General features: G+C 43.3%; 1 protein-coding gene across 1 annotated transcript in view; it reads right to left on the bottom strand.

Moving 5' to 3' along the window:
- Positions 1–12,558, bottom strand: part of ABCA5 (ATP binding cassette subfamily A member 5) — a 62,393-nt gene extending 49,835 nt beyond the window's left edge. The window contains exons 1-3 of the mRNA XM_061175504.1: positions 12,465–12,558; positions 1,284–1,403; positions 14–218 (exon numbers count right to left, since the gene is read on the bottom strand). Coding sequence (XP_061031487.1) covers positions 14–218; positions 1,284–1,385 — 307 coding nt within the window. The 5' untranslated portion in view covers positions 1,386–1,403; positions 12,465–12,558. The remainder of the gene's footprint in view (positions 1–13; positions 219–1,283; positions 1,404–12,464) is intronic.
- Between the last annotated feature and the right edge of the window lie 3,105 nt (positions 12,559–15,663).

Raw genomic sequence — 15,663 nt, 5'->3', positions numbered from 1 at the left:
AAGCTCACAATACCGCTAGGAAGGTGATCAGTAGAAACCTTCTGCATGACGTCTCTTGTAATATTAGTCACTGGTGTAAATCCAAGAATTAAGTTAGAGAGGATAGATTTGTCCATGGGGTTAAGTTCCGTGTCAGGCACTTCTTCATATTTCTTATTTGGATGCATCATGCTAATTAGTATCAACCAAAATAAAAAAAATAGTGGAAAAAGAATTTCCTGTAATAAAGGAAACAAACAAAATGATTACAAAGTATAACAGTGGCAGCAAAAATCATCAAGATTTCTATGAATATAACTAATACTAACAAAAAACATGAGGAACTTGGGTCTCCTTTCTTAAGTACAAAAACTAAAAGCAATTCTATCCTAAAAGAAATACTGTGCTGAACCTAACCCAATAGCATATGAATTTTTCCTTTACATTCAATTTTACTAAAATATTTTAAAATTCAAGTCACCATAATACATTTAAATGACATAAAAGCTAACATTTAAACATCTTAGATTACTAATATAAAATATAATAATAAATTTACTCATACATGACTTTATTTAAAGTAACTTACCAAACATCTGTAATAGGGATCACCATAAAAATGTCTTTATTCAAGTCTGAATTAAAACTCATGCTTTAATTACAGCTAAGTTTCTACTACTAAAACTATACTCAATTGTATTCAATAGTCAACTTTAATAGGGATGAACTCTTTATTGTTTCATCTTGCTGTTTAATTGTTCTGCTGGCTTCGGGAGAAGATCAACAATACCATTCCATCCTTTAAAATCACTATTAACTGGTTAGCCAGAGTTCTTACTTTCTTCCACCTTTTAAAGTAATGTATGCTAAATAAATAAATAATAAAGTAATGTATGCTTGTGGGAACAAATATGTGACATAATTTTAGTAATTATGGGCAGTTCAATCCAGAGTCCAAAAGATGGGCGGCCGTAAGGAATAAACTGTGGAATAATGTTCCATGAAGTTATCTGCAGAATTTATTTTTCATTCCATGAAACGTGAAATGCATGCCTCAAGGTTCAAAATCGAGCACTGATATTAGAAATTAACTAAATTTAGACATCGTTATTAAAATTTTTGACATTCAGAAAACATGGGATAATTTAGGTATTTTTCTGAGGCCAACACAAGTTTTTACAAGCAAATTAAAGGGACCTAAGAATATAAAATTATAATAAAAATATATCCAGCAAAACAAATCGTCTAAAGATGGAACATATGCAAAATAAACTGCAATAAGACATAATGGTCATTTAACTTACCTGAACGCTACTTTTTTTAGTCCTGCATTTAACTAGGTAATTCTTCAGTAGGAGTGTTCTGGTCTGTCTCCAAACTCCAACTTCACTAATTGCAGTAGCCATGTTTTCTGGATTAGTTTACTAAAGAAAGGAGATTGGAAAAAAAGAAATTGGAACCACACAGTCAAGTATATGCCATTTCGAATGTCAGAGACAGACAGATGTTTCAGCCTCAGGCTAGACAGTTAAGCATACCCCACACTGTCTCTCCCACCCGGACGGAATGCATGCAACGGCTACGTGAAGATTCTGAAAGTACACAGTAGCATGTGAAACAAGGGGGAACCGGAATTCCACTTTTTCTCTTGCAGTGTCCTCTAAACTGGGCGCACGGGAAGCGGGCACCGGGGCGCACAGAAAGCTCCGGAGGAAGCTCTCGAGTTCTGGCTCGCTAGGAAACGGAAGTCTTCCGCTCACGGAGGGCGGGGAAACACCCAGTCTTTTATCCTTTTCTACATTCTCCTGTGCCCTTGTCCCCAAGCAACCCCGCTTACAGCAGTGTCAGACTGCAGTGATGAAAGGTGAACCCAGCTAAACTCTCTCCTCTGAGTGGAGCTTCTTCCACAAGGGTTGGGGGACAAACCCTGCCACTTTCTGTTCTGCCGCCTTCCAGCCACAGGGCCCTGCATGCGGCACATGCAGTCGCCGAAGTGCGTGGCCCGGTGGTGCAGGAAAACCCTAGCTTGGCGGCTGGAAGATGGGAAAGAGGAACCACAGGGAATCAAAAAGCAGCAGGGAGAGCAAATGAAAAGAGGAGCTCAGGGGAGCAACGCAGTGAAGTTGTTTATGAGCTCCTGGACTAACCCCCAATCTGGGCAAATGTGGATCTAATCCTGCTCTGTGCACCAAACACTTGAGGAACTGAATTCACAGACAGACCACTGACCAGATCCAGATGGGTCACTGGGCGGCACACACGGACAGATCCAAACTGCCCTGCAAAGGCTTCTGAAAACTAAACCGAAATTAGAACCACAGTTCAGAGAATGTGGGCAGAAACTGAAGACCTGAACCTAACCAGGTGGACAGCACGCTAAAAGAAGACATCAGTGCTCTCTACGGGATGGAAACAAAACCCGCAGTCTCACACAACCCAAAATGACTCCGGTAATGAAGCATGTGAAAAATGTCAACTCTACCCACAGGTGCCACTGCCAAGATGACACAGATTTTGAAATTATCTGACGAAAACTTTAAAGCAGCTATTTAAAAAGTGCTCCAGCAAACAATGGCAAGAAAACATTCATTTCATTCTTGAAAACAATGAAAGTGTCGGCAAAGAAACAAGACATCAAGCAGCACCAAATAGTAATTTCAGAACAGAAAAACACAGCAACAAATAAACAAAATCCATAGAATGGGTTCAAAAACAGAATGGAGACAACAGAAAAACAGTCAGTAAACTTGATAGATCAAGAGAAGCTACTCAATCTGAACAAAAGAGAGAAAAAAGGTTTTGTTGTTGTTGTTGTTGTTTTAACAATTAACAGTACCTCAGAGAACTGTGAGACGGTAACAAACGGTCTAACATTCAAACGATCAGAGACCCAGGAAGACAGAAGTGTGTTAGTGCTGCAAAACATATTTACAGAATTATTGGCTGAAAACTTCCCAGATTTGGCCAGAGATGAAACACCTAAGAGTTTCAAGAAGCTTGATGAAACCCAAACAGGATAAATCGAAGGAAAGCCACACTCAAACACATCGTGATTAAACTGCTAAAAATTAAAGACAGTGAAAAATCTTGAAAGCAGCCAGAGAATAACCACTGCATCACCTACAGGAATACTGCTTTGAATGAGAGCAAATTTCTCATAAGAAACTCCGTGGCTAAACTGGGTACTCATACACGGCTGGCGGGACTGCAAAGTGGTTTAGCTGCCGAGGAAAACAGTTTGGCAGTTCCCCAAAAGTTAAAGAGTTCCTACATGATCCCACTATTCCATGGGGACTCAAACAAGTGCACGTTCACGCAGGGTCATAACTGCCAAGACGCAGAAACAGCCCAAATGTCTACCAACAGACGAAGGGAAAAACAAATTGTGGTGTACACACCCAATGATTTACTATTTACCGTAAAGAGGAATGCAGTACTGATACATGCTACAACATGGATGAACCTCCAAAACATTACGTTAAGTGAAAGAAGCCAGACACAAAAGGTCAAATAGGATTCCATTTATATGAAATCTCCAGAATACACAAATCCACAGAAATGGAATGCAGACTGGTAGTTGCCAGAGGAGAAGGGGACAAAGTGCTTAATGAGTACAGGGTCTCACTTTGGAGTGACGGAAACAAATTTCACCTCAGTATACTTTTTGGGCTGTATGACCTAAATCACTGCATCACAGGCCCAGTAGCTCTCTTCCAGACTAAGCTGACCCTCTGGAGGCCCCTGGGGCCCCTTCTGCGAGTGGACCTCTGCTGGAGCCACGTCGCAGTTCTTCAAAGAGGTTATATGCAAGCAGAAGCCAGCCTGGCCGGGCTCCCGAGTGCACTCTCCGTGGTCCCTGCTCCAATTGGCTCGGCCCCGTCACCTAAAAAGGTATCGAGAGGGCAGCTTGGAGGAGACACCAAAAAAGTCCCGCTAAGCCTTCTTCAGAGAGATATTTGTTCCTTGTTTTATATAAACCTATTTGATGGCAGCCACTGGTGTGACCCCCTCTACAACAAGAACAGTCTGTTCCAAGCTGGCTGACCGTCTCCACCTGGATAAAAAAGCAGGCAACTTTTTAGAGGCAGCTTGTCTTACCCCCCAAAAGGCAATATACATAATTAAAGTTTGGATCAAATAAACATCCTCTTTATATGTACAGAAGAGAGCTTTTTCTTAAATTTAATGATGAGATTTAGACAACTTTCATTCCCTTTGTGCTTTTTTCTATTTTCTCAATTTTCCCATCAATGTGTGTTCCTTATATGGTGGGGAAAAAAGTAATTACACAATTAGACATACTGTAAAAATATTAGATGAGTAAATTAAAAAGAGCAAAATTGCAGCAGCCAAGAAAGGAGGATACACTCAAAATAAATTCTTCCAACAGCCTCATTCCTGTTATATCAGATCCTGCAATGAGTTGGTGATCATCTCTAGGCCGATGAAAGAAAGGAAGAAAGGAAGGAGGGAAGGAGGGAGGGTGGAAGGGAGAGACGCAGACGGATCACTCTCATTCGAGGATGATTTACTACGAAACAGAGAAACACTAACCAATTTAACAGCAAGAACATTCTCAAGTTATCTGCCAAAACACATTGATTCAGCGGGAGCCACTGAATTATTCATTCAGATTGAACGCTGCACGCTTGATGCTTCATTTTTAGAAAAAAGGCCCCTCCTAAAGCAGCTGATGGACTCACAGTATTCTTCCTTCTTTTGAGAACTGCTCCCTGAACTCAGGGTTGAGTCTTTAACAGCCTTGCCTGAAGCCCATGAACCTGTGCACCCACCCCGCCATCCCAACAGACACACCACGACTACCATCACCACGACTACCTCTGAGCGGTAGCATTTAAGTTTTCTCCGGGCAGAGTGGAATTTTTAACTAAGAGACCCAGAGACTGGGAGCCATGGAAACAGTTAGATTAATAGAAACATTTAAGAAAGTTCATACATTCTCGGTACTAAGCTTTCCCCTAAGGTTCGATACCTACTGTGCCCAAAACCTGATTCTTCTTCCTTGGACTATGTGAAATGCCCTATTATCTACCCAGTATATTTTATTTTCACTTAAGCTGACCACATCAGTTTCTATTTCTCGCATCAAAGGACTCAACCAGTGTAACAGTATAATGTGTTCTTAACTCCATGGTTAGAAAACTCTGAAGGATCGGTTTTCAAAGTGAAGTGTGTCAGGAACAAAGGGAAATGTTAAAGACCCACATGCCTCCCTGCCTACTAAGTGTACAATTCCACTGACGCTAATGGGAGTGAGTGTGCAGGGCCCGATAAAAAGTGGAGAACCACTGATGTAGTTTTTAAAGTAGCTTTAAAGTAATATTAACAGGGAAATGTCTCTGCAGAAGATGACATACAATGACTAATCAAAGGAGTCACTTCAGTGTCTATTCAGCCTCAGTTTTGTCCTTTCTTCCAAAGCACAAAATCCCTTCTGAAGCAAAAGGTGTTTTCATGCTGTTTTCCTTTTGCCCCTGAGCTCTAGTCTAGGTAGATTTTTCATCCTCATCATTTTTCCTCAGCCAGAATGTCTTCTGTCTCAGCGCAGAAAGAATTCAGGGAGAGGCAGAGTGAGAGGGAAGGAAGAGGTTGTCAGTACAGGACGCTTGTGAGAGATACAAGCCCCCAGGCAAGGGAGTGCCGCCCCGAGAACTCAGCGGGCTACATTTTTATAAGCAAAGGAAAAGTGGGGAGGGGGGAAAAGACCACTTTCTTTTTCATTCTTCAAGTCTTCCACTATTAACTCCTCCTACATGGTGGGCGGGGGAGTTTTTGACCCCATATGGCCCAACCGGGATTGTCGCGGCGCTATGGAAATGAGCAAAACGGCGGTACTGTTACACATACTATGATACTGTAAATTATTTCAGGTTTTGGTATAATGTCACCTTTCCCTGATATCTCTGCTCTTAGTGCATGCAGACATGTAAGCCCCTTCTCAAGGATCATTAACTTGCGGACTTCACTGGGCAGGATGTGGGTCTCATGCCACCATTGTTTTATTGTTTGGGGGCATGTCTCGTGCTTCTGCTGCTTGGTTCTGTTGTTAAGCAAACCTGCTTTCTTGAGTGATTGTTAACTTACAGGGTCTCCCATACTTTTTCTTTATTTATGATCCCCTAGTGGGATTAACTATTTAATTACCTACTCTGTCTCCCTACTCTGTCCCTGTCAGAATGACCAAAAGAATAAATACACATAAAGCTGAAAATGGTGCCTGGAACATGGCAAGTAATTACACATGTTGATCACTACTGTCTATAAAAGTAGTACAACTAATATCCTCAAGGGATATCATACTCATGAAACAAGGACAAAGCAATTAAGAGAAAGCTGCTAGAGAATTTGGAAATGGAACAGACAGATAGAAATAAAATTCTTGCTAGCTGGGGTGAATGCCAAATCGGTGAGTTAGAATGAAGACTGAGTCAAGGAAATTCCCCCAGAATGGACGGCCAAAGGACAAAGGGAAGAAAATGATGACCAGAAAGTATGAACTCTGTTATGAAGTGTATAGATGAGTCAGTGTTATGACTCACCTGAACAAACTGATGTTTCTTATATTCATAAGCTCCAGTCTAATCATGTGAAAAATGTTCAATTACAATAACCTCGAACTTCTATCTACTCAAATTATTAAAACAAAACATCTTAAAGAAGAAAAATCAATTGCTTGTTTTCTTCAAGAAAGTAAACACCTGGTTTGGGTGTTTGAAAACTAAAATGAAACATTCTTAACATCGATTCTTCATTAACTTTTAGTTTAATGTTCGTCTAACCAGTAACTTCAAAGCTGTAGACAGGTTTTTATAAACTGACAACAATGAACCTATTTGCCCACCTGGGCACCCACAACCCACATAGTCTAAGCAGGTGCAATTTGAAAAGGGCCGTGGGGAATAAATCAGGCGAGGATGGCTGTGCATCATGATGTGAAGCACTAACTACTGTAAAAGGCTCCTTGCAAACCACAGGTGCTGAGGGAAACACTGTGCTGCTTCTTCAAGTGTTGAGACCACAGTGTCTCTGAGAATTAATGGTTGTCCTTTGGGAGAAGACAGAAGGAAAAAGAAAAGAGGGGAGCCTACACCTCCCACTGGTGGGGTGATCATAAAGTCCCCTCTGCTCCCCCCGCCCCACACTGCTTTGCAGGGTAGGGAGGGGGGATTTGGGATGGAGGAAGGATATGGGAAGGCAGTGCTTTCTATACTGAAGACCTCTGCCGAAGATAAAAAGATAAAGAGACGGTGTCTGAGCTGAAACCAAGCCCTATGGGCGGGGCAGTGAGGTTTCCTGAAAGAAAGGTGGAAATCCACCCCGCAGAGGTGACATGAAAGTGGCTCTTCTGACTCAAGTGCACAGCTGAAAACAGGGCTGAAAAGTTAGAAACGAGGCATGGCCAGCAAGGGGACATCTGTAAAAAGTTTAACTTGTCCTGTGCCTTTTCCTGGACCAAAAGAAAACCCATATTTAGCATAAAGCTCTAAATTTCCTCTTTCTACACTATAATTCCCCTTAATTATCCCAAACGTTATAGCCTTATGTGGCGAGATTCAAAAGGACAAAAGGAAAAGGCAGTAAAGGATGCTTGGCCTGCCCCGCATTTAACATTGTCTGTAAGTGGGAAGAGAATCATACAGTCAACGTCCAGGGGGAGTTTACGCACAAGTAACAGAGTTCACACAAGCCCAGGGCGCTGTAAATAGAGACGACCAGACAACCGTAAAAAAGCAGCTTTTTGAGTAGACAACACATGTATGACCTTCTCTTTTGCAACGTATGTTAGAAGATGACCCTTGAAAGCACAAGTTAACAACTTAAGTACAATAAAACTTCTAATGGCATATTTTTAACAAATCGTACTTTTTGGAAAACTTATAATACTTGATACAGTTCCAAAGTCTCACCAAGGCAGTACCTTTAAAACTCTTTAACAAAGCCAATTCTTAACTGCTCAAGAACTATGACAAAGACATAGAAATAAGGATACAAAGTTATTTTTAAGAATCTTTAAAGTTTCTTTCCATTGCTCCACAGCATATCTGGGGAATGTGTTAAGTTTGTTATAGAGCTTTAAATAATAATTAGTTTTATACACCTAGTATCACTAAAGGGTTAATTAAATATTTAACTTTCTCCTGGAGGGAGGGAACGAAAAGTGCTCACTGAACTGAGAAAGCACCTTGCGACCGAAAAACAAAACGAGGCAGGCAGCCCCATGTAATCAATGGATCAGTTTATCACAGGGTAACTTACTCACAGGGTGGGCTCGGGATCGGGCGACAACGACCTGCACGCGTTAGCAGCTGCACTCCACACCGGCGGGGGCCACTGGGACGACTTTATAGCTAACCTAGAGTATGGAGGCAGGTGCTTGGAAACAGGACGTGCACTCCTAAGTCAAAATTCATGAATGGGTCACTAGTCTCGTGGGCGCCGGGAATATACATCATCATTGTTTGGGGACTAACGGAGCATAGAGGCCACCTGATCCTAATGATTATTAAAACAGTTTCTATTAACTGCAAAGCCTTGACAACAGAGAAGTGACTTACTGCACAGTTCAGTCCTGGGTAGGGTGGGTGAAAGGACAGGATAAACTGTAAGAGCCCAAGATGGCGTCAGTGATGCTAACAGCCATATATCCATACTTTTCCTAGATAAAAATAATTCACATTAAATCTAATAAATTGCAAGAAAACTGAAAGCCCACTAAAGCCCATCTTCCTTTTCTAATGCATTAATAGTTGACTTAAAGACTAAATTTACATAACCCAAAATTCAGTATCAGACATTCACTACTGTATTAAAGAAACATTACTATATTATATGTGCCATGAAATATATTTCACCTTTCTTAAAGCAGTAAAAATGTGCATGACCTTTAGAAATAACTGTCAGAAAATATTATCTAGAATGTATTAATTTTAGTTCTGAGAGGAACAAATTAAGATTATATCCTATAAAACAAAGGAATTGAGCCATCCGAATGTTCACAGCCATCCTGGCAAAAGATGTGGTCAGTCACCTTAGCAAGTTTGAAAAGATTCTTGGAAAGGATCTCAGCTGAACGTGTCCCCAACAGACGACTATTAGAGGTGACCTCTGATCCACTCAAGCAGAGCTGATTATTACTCCTTTGTTCCAATAAATAAACTGTAATTGCAGTTACCATACTGTGTCATCACGATTTGTTTACATCTTAATCTTGAACTTGACCATGAAATCCGTGACAAAAAAGACTGCCTTCTTTATCTTTGCTTCTCTACGACCCATGGTAATACTAAAACCAGTATCATCTTACCGCAAGTTCCTTTATCCAGATTTGCTGAGAGTCTTTATAGATCAAAGGTCTGTAACGGAGGCCAAGGGGCTTAAATCCAGCCCACAGCCTGTTTTGTACAGCCCAGTAGCTAGGAATGTTTTTCACATTTTTAAATGGGGGGGAAAAACTCAAAGAATAACAATATTTTGTGACATGTAAAAATTATAGGAAGCTCAACTCTCGAGACCAGAAATAAAGTGTTCTTGGAGCAGAGCCACGCTCAGTTGTTTCTGTGCTGCCTGTGACTGCTTTGTGCTACGACGGCAGAGTTCAGTAATCAAGACAGAGAATCCACAAATCTACAAAATCTAAAACATTTACTATCTGGCTCTTCACAGGAAAAGCTTGCTGACCACCGTTACAGACAAAAGGAGGAAGAAAGAAGAAAAGCGGCATAGTCATTAAACACTTACTGAGGGATTTATGCACCAAACTTTTTTTTAAAAAAAACAAAATGGAGTTAGACACTGTCACTGACTTTGCAGATAGATAAAATTTAATATAATGTGATAAGTGCAACTGGGGGAAAGAGTCTGGGAAAGAGTGGAATGCAAATTCCAGTCAGGGAAAAAGAATGGAAGAACTAGACTCCCCAAAGGGGCTTGACTTGTGTAAAGAACAGGGAAACCTGCAATGAGGCAGAGGCTCGGGCAAAGTGAATTGGGGCAAAAAGGGCAGGTGTACCCTCTAGATGACACTGTTAGGACAGGCCCTGGGAACAGGTTGTCAAATACCTTGTATGCAAAATTAGACTAGACATCTTTATTTTGTGTACCCATACTTCCTTGACTGCACTTTTCATACCTAAGAATAATTGTTTAATTGCCTGGCAATCCCATATTTCACTAGTCCTTTCACTCTCCTAATCCCCAAACCCCCAAAGCTTCCACCCACAGCATCGCTCTCAAATGATGACCTTGATCCCCACTTCATTGAGAAACTGAAGCCATCAGGAGAAATTTCCAAAACGTTCCACTACCCCTTCTATCCACCTACCTACAGCCGCATCAGAGGTAATGTTATACATTTCAACAAGATGCCATTTCGGCCTAAACCGAAGATTTTGTTTCCACTAGAACTCTGAGCGATAAAAGCTAAATGGAATCTGGTATCAACGATACCTTTAATTTAAGATTTATTTTTTAGAAGAAGAGGTTAAGAACATTTTGGCAGATGACTTGAAAGAAGTTCCTGCCCAGCTACACACATCACTGGCTTCTCAACTAATAAAACAAAAGCATTATTGGGACTTCCCTGGTGGCGCAGTGGTTAAGAAGCCACCTCCCAATGCAGGGGATGCGGGTTCAATCCCTGGTCAGGGAACTAGATCCAACATGCATGCCACAACTAAGAGTTCGCATGTCACAACTAAGGAGCAAGTGAGCTGCAACTAAGGAGCCTGCCTACCTCAACTAAGACCCAGCACAACCAGAAATAAATTAAAAAAAAAAAAAGGCACTATTAAAATCAAGCCTTTTACAGGAATTCCATGGTGGTCCAGTAGTTAGGACTCAGCACTCTCACTGCTGAGGGCCAGGTTCAATCCCTGGTCGGGGAACTAAGATCTCACAAGCAGTGCAGCACAGTCAAAAAAAGAAATCAAGCCTTTTAACTTAACAGGGGATAAATTATAAATGTTCTCTTCTTCTCTAGTGTTTTAAAATTTACTGAAGGTAGTATAATAATAAAAGAAAATAATAACTGTCAGTATGATTTAACCTAAATTTTATGACAGTATTTCTTGCTGAATGGGAAAATAATGCAACGGTACCCACATGACAAGTTATCCAATACCTTTTCTTATATATAACAGGTTCCTAAAAACTTGTGCTTAAAACTATTCTAGTCCGATTAATTCACACACTAGCAAAGATTCCAATTTATGAGAATACTACGAAATTCTTTTATGCAATCATCTTCTCAAGCTCAAGGGCAGAGATTACAAATCGTATTCATCTTGGCATTCTTGGCACATAGCTTAGCATCTAGAATATAAAAGACACTCAGATAAACCTGTAATGTATTAATAAACTTGCTTTGACCCTGAATGCAAGATTTCCCTATACTGAATCCTGTTTGAAGGAAAATACACTTAAACAGCACATATTCCAGGATTAATGCCTTACTAGTTAGCTTTTAACCCAAATACCCCCAAGAGCCCTAACTGCCCTAATAATGTTGTCTTGTACGGAATCTTCCCTAAAAATATGTAACATCGCTCTCTGGATAGAAGCAAAATATCGTGCATCAAGGACGAGTCTGGCATCCCTGGGTTGGAATCTCAGCCCTTTTGGCTAGTTGGGACCGCAATAAGTGACTTAACTTTTTTGGGAAGCGTTTTCCACATCTGCCCAATAGAATAAGACCCCTCCGACCTCCAAAGGATGCTGGCAAGACTGAATGAGATAATACTGAACCTGGCTCACGGTTCGGAGTCCAACATACACTCCTTTTCTCCCCTTCTGTTCCTGCACAACGTCCTCGACGGAAAGTAAACGTGATTGCCTTTATTCTTTCAGACTTATTATTTTAGAAACGTCTGTCCAAGCCTTGGGAGCCCAGGAGCAACCCTCCTGCAGCTACTAGCGCCGACAGCCTCCCGAGCTTTCGCGTCTGCTGTAGTAGCAATACTTCCACGCCTGGAGCCTTGCGTTTCAGGAATCAGGGCATTTCCCCCCAAACCGTGCCCCGAGCTCTGCGCATCTCTCCCAAACTCCTCCTAAAGCGCAGAGTGAGGGGCAGCCCGAAGCCCCCAAGGGAACCCGCGCTCGGGGCCAGGTGTTCAGAGGGAATTTCCTTCCCAACATCTCCGCCCTCCGCAACGGCACCCTGAGCATGGAGACCACCCCGGCCAACCCAAGGCGGGGGTCCCGCGGCGACCCCGGCATCCGCACCCCGACACCCCGGGGGCGAACAGCATCCTCCTCCACAGGACGCGCCGCAACCTCGGGGACCCTCCTGCCCCCCAGCCGCCGGCTCGGCCCCCTCCGAGCCCCGCTGCACTCCGCGCCCCAGACCCCCCGGCCGCACCCACCGCCCCTCCCCCGCCGGCCGCCCCTCCTCGACCCCTCGCCCCCTCCCAGGGGTGACAGCCACCCCGGCGGGCCTCACACCCCGCAGCCCTGGGCGACGGCGTCACCTCAGGGTCGGGCCGCAGCGCCGACAGGCCGGGACGCGCGGAGTCTGCGGGGACCACAGCTCGGAACTGTGTCCCAGAGGGCGGCCGCGCGCGCGCCCCCGACGCCGCAGGACCGCGAGGGGAGGGGCGGAGAGGGGAGGGCGCGGCGCCGGAAGCCGCGCTCCGCCCCGCGCAGGACGCACCTGGGGGCGGGGCACCCCGAGGACGCAGCCCGCGGACGGGCGCGCTCCCGCTGCTCGGCCCCGCGCATCCCGGCGCAGGCGCGGCGAGCGACCCTGGGGGCGGGGCAGCGAGGGGCGGGGCAGCGAGGGGCGGGGCAGCGAGGGGCGGGGCAGCGAGGGGCGGGGCAGCGAGGGGCGGGGCAGCGAGGGGCGGGGCAGCGAGGGGCGGGGCAGCGAGGCCCGGGACCCCTGTGTCCGCCTGGCCGCCCGTCTCTGCAGCGCGGCCTCGTGGCTCAGCCCCGGGGCCCCCGGCGCTTCGGATCTGCCTCCTTCGTGGGGACCTCGCCCTTCTCCCCCCCCCCGGGACACAGGCAGAAACAACGGGCTTGAAGTCAGGGACTCCGGTTTGAGTCCAAACTCTGCAGTATCCTGGCGTGTGACCTTGGTCTGCCGCCCCATCCTTATCTGCCTCCTGCGTCATACCCACTAAGAATCCTTTCCTCTCTGCCTGTCGGCTTTTGAGCGGTCCCCTCCCAGGTCTGCATTCCGCAGCCCCTTCTCCTTCCCGCCGCCCCGTGTGGGGTGCAGTGCCCTCGTGCCATCAGACCCTGACCTAGGACATGTGGACATTAAGGATGCTTTAGATTCCGAAATGTCCTCCTGAGAGTCTGGGATGTGGCAGATCCTGAATCTTCCAAATGGCCTGAGACATACCGCATCTGTGGGAGATTCTATACCGCACTTATTTTTGCTAAAAATGTAAACTGGTGTTTTGAGTTTTATTGCCCAAAGTGACCTAAATGGTGGTCAGAGTTATTGCAAAGGAAGAATAGCTCACAACAGATTTTTACTCTCCAGATTTCTGTATGGTCACATTTCTTTGCACAGTTTTTTTACTTTTGGGGAATTTAACTATTTTAAGACCTTAAAAATTCCGTTGATCCTGTATACATTGTGTATTTTTTTTTTACTTATCTTAGTTTTTCTGCTTCTTAAATTTAAACCAAATCTCTCCAACAGTCACTCTCAGTTCTACCAAAAAAAAAACAAGGAAACGTGTTATTTCTCCTACTGAATATGGATTAAACAGGAAATTCAAAGAGCTTTAGCGGAATCCATGATTAAAAATCTGGCAGTGAGGGCTTCCCTGGTGGTGCAGTGGTTGAGAATCTGCCTGCCAATGCAGGGGACACGGGTTCGAGCCCTGGTCTGGGAAGATCCCACATGCCGCGGAGCAACTGGGCCCGTGAGCCACAATGACTGAGCCTGCGCGTCTGGAGCCTGTGCTCCGCAACAAGAGAGGCCGCGATAGTGAGAGGCCCGCGCACCGCGATGAAGAGCGGCCCCCGCTTGCCACAACTGGAGAAAGCCCTCGCACAGAAACGAAGACCCAACACAGCCATAAATAAATAAATAGAAATTAAAAAAAAAAAAATCTGGCAGTGAGAGTCAGGGGAAGGGAGACAGAATGTTCTAGGAATTACATCAGAAAACTGAAGCAGGCAAATAGTGAAAACTATACATGATGTATTTTTTTCTCTTTTGGAATATCTAAGACATTTTAGTTACAAGTTCAGAAGAATGCATTCTTAATGGCCTAGGATTTGTGGGCACGTAAATAAATGGAGGTCAAAAATAAATCTACTTGTGAAAATGTGTTACTGAAATATACATTCACCCCAATTCTCCGATTGTACTTCTCACTAGTTGCCTCAACCGCTTTAACTTCAGAAGTCTATGCATCATTTCTACCACTATTCTAGACATTTGTTTCCTGAGTTTCTTATCCTTGCAATGTTCTCTGTCATTCAGTCTGCCTATACTTCTGCTCTTGCTTCAGGATAACATGACCAAAACCAAAAAAAAACTCATCACCCCAGACAAAATGATCTCACTTTCCTCTCAACTGCACACATGCTACCATCTTGTTCACGTCATTTTACTTACATACTCTCTTCAATCATATTGTAAGTAGTCTGAGATTAAGAGCTTTTTCTTATACCAATTTAAATTTCCAGGTCTTGTGCATCATAATGGTGTACAGTAAATGCTGTGGATAACACTGCTGATGAGAAAACACATGTACAGCAGTACGTAAACACTGTCATTATTATCCCCCCAAAAGGTCACCATGCACTGAACAAAATCTACCTAATAAAAGAAAGATATTAAATTCTTCTTATGGATGGATGACAAAGTTATGAAAATATGGTTTGTGGAATCATATTAACAGAGAGAATACTAAATAAGACCTTTTTAATAAAAAGACTGCGGCAAAGTGATGAACTGGCCATGACATGTTTTACTGTATCTTTGAGCCAGCTACTTAGCAGACTGCATGTACCTTGTGAACAATTTAGCCACATAATCTCGATCTAAATTTCCATAGTTACCAGGTCCCGGTACTAAATAAGCAGCTGCAGGAAAGATGTTCCTTTCCAAGCTTCTGTATCTAGGAAAAAGCAAACAAGCTATACTGCTTGGTTGTCATGGTGGCAACCCAAATCCCCATATCCAATTAATAGATTTCTAGACAAATAAATCACATGGGAACACACAGACCATAGAAGTCGTAGATCGAGATGTAACAAGTTGCCTAGTCGAACAAAATAAACGAGGATGCACCAGAATTTTCACAGTATTTAACGTAGAGAAAGAGAATTTGTCTTGCTTGCTACTCTAAACGCCAACCTACATCCTAACCTCCTGCTGGCGAACAATGGATTCTATTTGTGTTGCTTTTTTACTTCCTAGAGATCAAAGCCTTACTTCATGGCTTTCTGATGCTATTTTATCCAAAATTAAGAGCAAAATTGCTAAGTTGTTAGGGCATGGTTTTTCTGCAGCCAAATCAGTACATTATTTTGCATGATTATCAATACACTGAAAATTACATAAACCACTTTTTAAATCTGTAACTATTAAACACTATTTATTATTATTTGTTTTTCAGCATTTACCATTTCTACAAGCTGAAAACATGTGCCAAGACAGTGATGTGGTCCCTAAATTTAGTGTTTAAATGAGGTGTAACTTCA

This window comes from Eubalaena glacialis, chromosome 19, assembly GCF_028564815.1.
Source record: "Eubalaena glacialis isolate mEubGla1 chromosome 19, mEubGla1.1.hap2.+ XY, whole genome shotgun sequence".
NCBI classification, from domain to species: domain Eukaryota; kingdom Metazoa; phylum Chordata; class Mammalia; order Artiodactyla; family Balaenidae; genus Eubalaena; species Eubalaena glacialis.
The sequence above is the reverse complement of the archived record's forward strand: the minus strand, read 5'-3'. Positions and strand labels throughout refer to the sequence as shown.